Source organism: Triticum urartu, unplaced genomic scaffold (assembly GCF_003073215.2).
Source record: "Triticum urartu cultivar G1812 unplaced genomic scaffold, Tu2.1 TuUngrouped_contig_5284, whole genome shotgun sequence".
NCBI classification, from domain to species: domain Eukaryota; kingdom Viridiplantae; phylum Streptophyta; class Magnoliopsida; order Poales; family Poaceae; genus Triticum; species Triticum urartu.
In genome coordinates this window covers 17,635-21,807 of record NW_024115948.1, presented here as the reverse complement: position 1 = coordinate 21,807, position 4,173 = coordinate 17,635, and the positions used below count along the sequence as shown (strand labels likewise).

At 40.1% G+C, this 4,173-nt stretch overlaps 1 protein-coding gene across 1 annotated transcript; it reads left to right on the top strand.

Moving 5' to 3' along the window:
* The first annotated feature begins 873 nt into the window (after positions 1 to 873).
* On the top strand, positions 874 to 1,611 carry LOC125529017 (pathogenesis-related protein PRB1-2-like). The gene has a single exon (XM_048693427.1). The coding sequence runs from the start codon at positions 984 to 986 to the stop codon at positions 1,350 to 1,352; it is 369 nt and encodes a 122-aa protein (XP_048549384.1). The 5' UTR covers positions 874 to 983; the 3' UTR covers positions 1,353 to 1,611.
* Positions 1,612 to 4,173: the final 2,562 nt, after the last annotated feature.

Genomic DNA, 4,173 nt, shown 5'->3' with positions numbered 1-4,173 from the left:
TAGCTAGAAATACAAAAGAAGAGCCAAAAACAACTTTCCGCTGATTGAGTTGTGCCATGTTACCGAAAAAGCTCACGTCCCACTTTATATATAAAGCAAGTTGTGACACGTTCAAAATAAGATTTCCGCGACCAAGGCCAATGTTAAATCAATCTCGCATGAAGTTGAACAAGAAAATTAGCACTCATTTGGCTAACAACAAGGACCACAAACAACATTCCAATTTATAGAACAAACTGACTTTTGTCTTGTTCCCGGGAGAAGCACAAATTGGCTTCTAGTCACAATACATAATAAAAAATGGTGCATGGGAGGGGGTAGGGGGGTTGTTACGGAAGTTGCATTCCACATGAAAATGATAGAGGCATGACAAAGCAAAATAAAAGAGATATGTTAGCTGCTCATATATTATCGCCAACGGAAAACTAAATCCTATGTACCAACCGGCACACAGTATTAGAACGACTCAATTACAAGCAAAAAAGGTTCTTACGTGCGAGTACCAATTGCCTTAACAAGTTGTACAACTTGAACCCGAAAGAAATATTCTTCACCTTAATCATTTTACACGTTTGTACCACTAGCACCTAGTTGGCGAGCTACTTGGTACGTGTGTCCCGACTACTACGACCTGACCTCTTCTCAGACAATGAAGATGATGGAGTTATTAGGTAGCTAGGTTCGTGCCACGAGATCAAATGACGAAGTTCCTCCACATCGGTAGAGGTAATCTCGATCAGAAGAAATAACAGGCCGCCCACGATGATATCTGACTACCTCAACGCGCGCACATGTGCTTCGAATTTGACCAGTGTACTTCGTCGAGATATATTTTTCTATGAAACTTTTCAAGCTTAGTTATACCTCAGAGAAGCAATCGATCTTGTGCAGGCAGTACAAATACACAACGTACGCATGGTGGCAGTCTATCTCATCGTTACAGATACATCTTCCTTGATTAGTTTTGTAAGGCTTAGTCAGCGATGGAGTACTCGCCGAAGCTAGCAGTAGTGGTGCTCTTAGCTCTCGCGTCCGCCATGGCGGTCACGGCCCAGAACTCGGAGCAGGACTTCGTGGACGCCCACAACGCGGCGCGCGCTGACGTGGGCCTTGGGGAGGTGACATGGGACGCTACCGTGGCAGCCTTCGCGCAGGACTACGCGGATCAGCGCCGCGGCGACTGCCAGCTGGTACATTCAGGCGGGCAGTACGGGGAGAACCTCTACGGAGGCGGCGGCGGCGGGACCGCGGCCATCGGTTGCGCCCGCGTCGTCTGCGACAGCGGCGACGGTGTGTTCATCATCTGCAGCTACAACCCGCCAGGCAACTTCCCCGGGGTGAGCCCGTACTAGGCTATATGCATCATGCATGCATGCATGCGAGTGTGCATGTACGTACGGCGTATTGCATAAATAAAATGATTAAGCTGTGATAACTACAGTGTGATCAGATGAGATATATAATTAACCAGCCGGCCGGATTTGACGTCATATATTGTTTAGACCGGCTGTATAGATATGTATATGTACTGTTATGATTCAGGTAATAAGTTGTGTTATTGTACAAGCAGTGTTTATGAATAAATATATGGTTCTACTATTATACTGAGTATGATATTTGTGCTTCGCTGTGGAAAAAAACCACTAATCAAAGTGTCTTTCTTCCATTTTGTCATCTCGCACTTGTTCTCTATGTTGTGCATTTTCTTTTTTAGATCACAACTCGTACAAACAAACGGAGTAGATCTTGGGCGGGCACGCTAGGAGACCTAAGTTCCATGAACAAGTTTCTGTCGGTAGCAGTTGTGGTTCGTCCTTATCCAGGTTGCAGAGGTTGTGAGGATCGGACAAACAATCCGACAAGCGCTCCATTGTCCAGCAAGTATCAAATCACCAGGTCTAGTTAACGGAAACATCTGGATTCAAGATCAAGATCCGCAGCCCAGTCCCAAAATGTTTCATTTCCTGGGAAAAAGGTCGCCAACATGGCATAGCAAACCTAGAGTGCTCTTGGAGAACCTCATGGATGGATTTGGTTATGAGTCACTCATCCCTTACACATGAATTGCCCAAGATCGCCTGAAGAAGCTCTTTTGCTGAAATTGTGACGTATATTTACTACTGTTACGCCATCCATACATAATAGGATTGGCAAACAAACTGGAGAAACACGCATACTATAGATTGCTGCTATCCTAAGCTAGGTTCGAACAAAATGGCACCCACCCGCACTGCTGAACATGGTTAACCACACTAGTCATCAATCCGTGCCACTGCAAGGGCTATCTCTTTTTGAATGCGCAAAATAAAAGGTGATTTATGGTGTTTGTTTATTGGAGATTTTACTAGCCAAAACAAACAGGGAATGTTCCATTTTAAAGATATTACTATTAGTGACAGGAAAAAGTATTTGTTTCCTCCTCAGGCACTTCTTTAAGATTAATAAAATAAATCCTTGTATATGGTGTCATAATTTACACTAACCTACAAAAGAAACATGACAAAAATGACTACATGCTTAAAGAAAAGAAAGTGAACTTCAACTCAAGTGAATCCATCAATGCTTCCCTTTGGCTAATTTAGATTATCGATCCAAAATGATAATCATGATCTAACAGCATGTATCATAGGCAAATTAAGAATAATTAGCTGAAAAAAACGTAATCGAAAGTGCTCTTGTGAGCTCGAGCTCACATGCACCCTTTGCTACAGTAAAATAAAAAAAATCATAACAATCTGGATTTTTTTGTCAACAAACATTGATGTGTTTTCCACATGCGTGCAAAAACACGTGACAAAATGACATTCATGCAGGCCTCAGCAAAAAAAAAATTGATGCTTCAAAAAGTGTTTTTTAGCATAATATTGTTTTTTTTTGCTGAGACCTCCACAAATGTCATACCATCACGAAAATTGGCACACATGTGAAATATATATCAATGTTTGTTGTAAAAAAAAATCAGATTTTTTTTTGAATTTTATTAGTGTTTTTTCGGATTTTTACTGTAGCGAGTAATTATGAAGCTACTTCCATGTATAAAATAGATAGGAACTTACACAAAGATTATTTTTGGGGGGTGGGGTAAGAACGTATATCATGCTATTTGATATATAGGCAGGTGAATAAGAATCCAGGCCCAAAAAATTATTACTTTCACCTTATTTCAAGTGTGAAGCAAATCTCCGTCTCTTAGTGGTGAATCTGAATACTAAAAATTCAACTGAATCCACGTTTTCTTCTTTTTCTTCTTCAACCATAAATCTGGAAAAAAATCTACGTCCCTTTTTCATGTATTTTTTCTATAGATATTGTCGGTTCATACATGGGGATAGCTTGCAACAGCAATGAGAAAATATGACGGCAGCATAAGCCTTATTCTCACTGTAAAGAAAAGTTCAAGTAAAAATTGTCATTGTTACCTAAACAATATAACATGGATCAAATAAGAAAGCAACTGGTAGACTTGTTGATCAGAAGAACAATCATTGTTACCTAAACAATATAACATGGATCTATGTTGCTAAACATGAAACTCGTTAACTTACATTAATATTGCAAGGATTTGTGTTGTGCTGCATAATTAAATGCACCGTACTAACTGGATAATCTGAATGGTAGTACATGTCGAACCATTGAAAATTCAAATCCAAAGTGCAAGTGTGTGCTACCTTGGTTCTTTGTTGTTTCTGCACATGCCTCGTTATCGTACACCACTCTTTTCCCTTGGTCAATCATGAATTTTACTGTTTCATACTGGATTCCTTGATTTACATAGATCTTGAGGAATCCGATAGAGTGAACATATAAAGAGCTAGTAACAAACAGTTGTAAAATTACACGGCTATACATGAATATACTTCAGTTATACAGTGGACAATGAACAGGAAGATGAAAATCTGTAGTACAATACAATTTGGCCTATCGTGGCAACAAAATTTGGATGGTACTCTCTCCCTCGGTAAATCCTGAAGTTTATCCTTTCATGTTGGATTGCCTGATTTACAAAGATTTGGTAGGATCCAATAGAGTTGATACACAGAGAAAGAGCTGGTAATGAAACAGTGGTAAATTCATTCCGATGTATATTAATATAGTTTAGTTATATGGTGGAAACTGAACATGCCACTATTGCAAACCACCCCATTAGCTGAGGACAATGAAAACCATAGCACA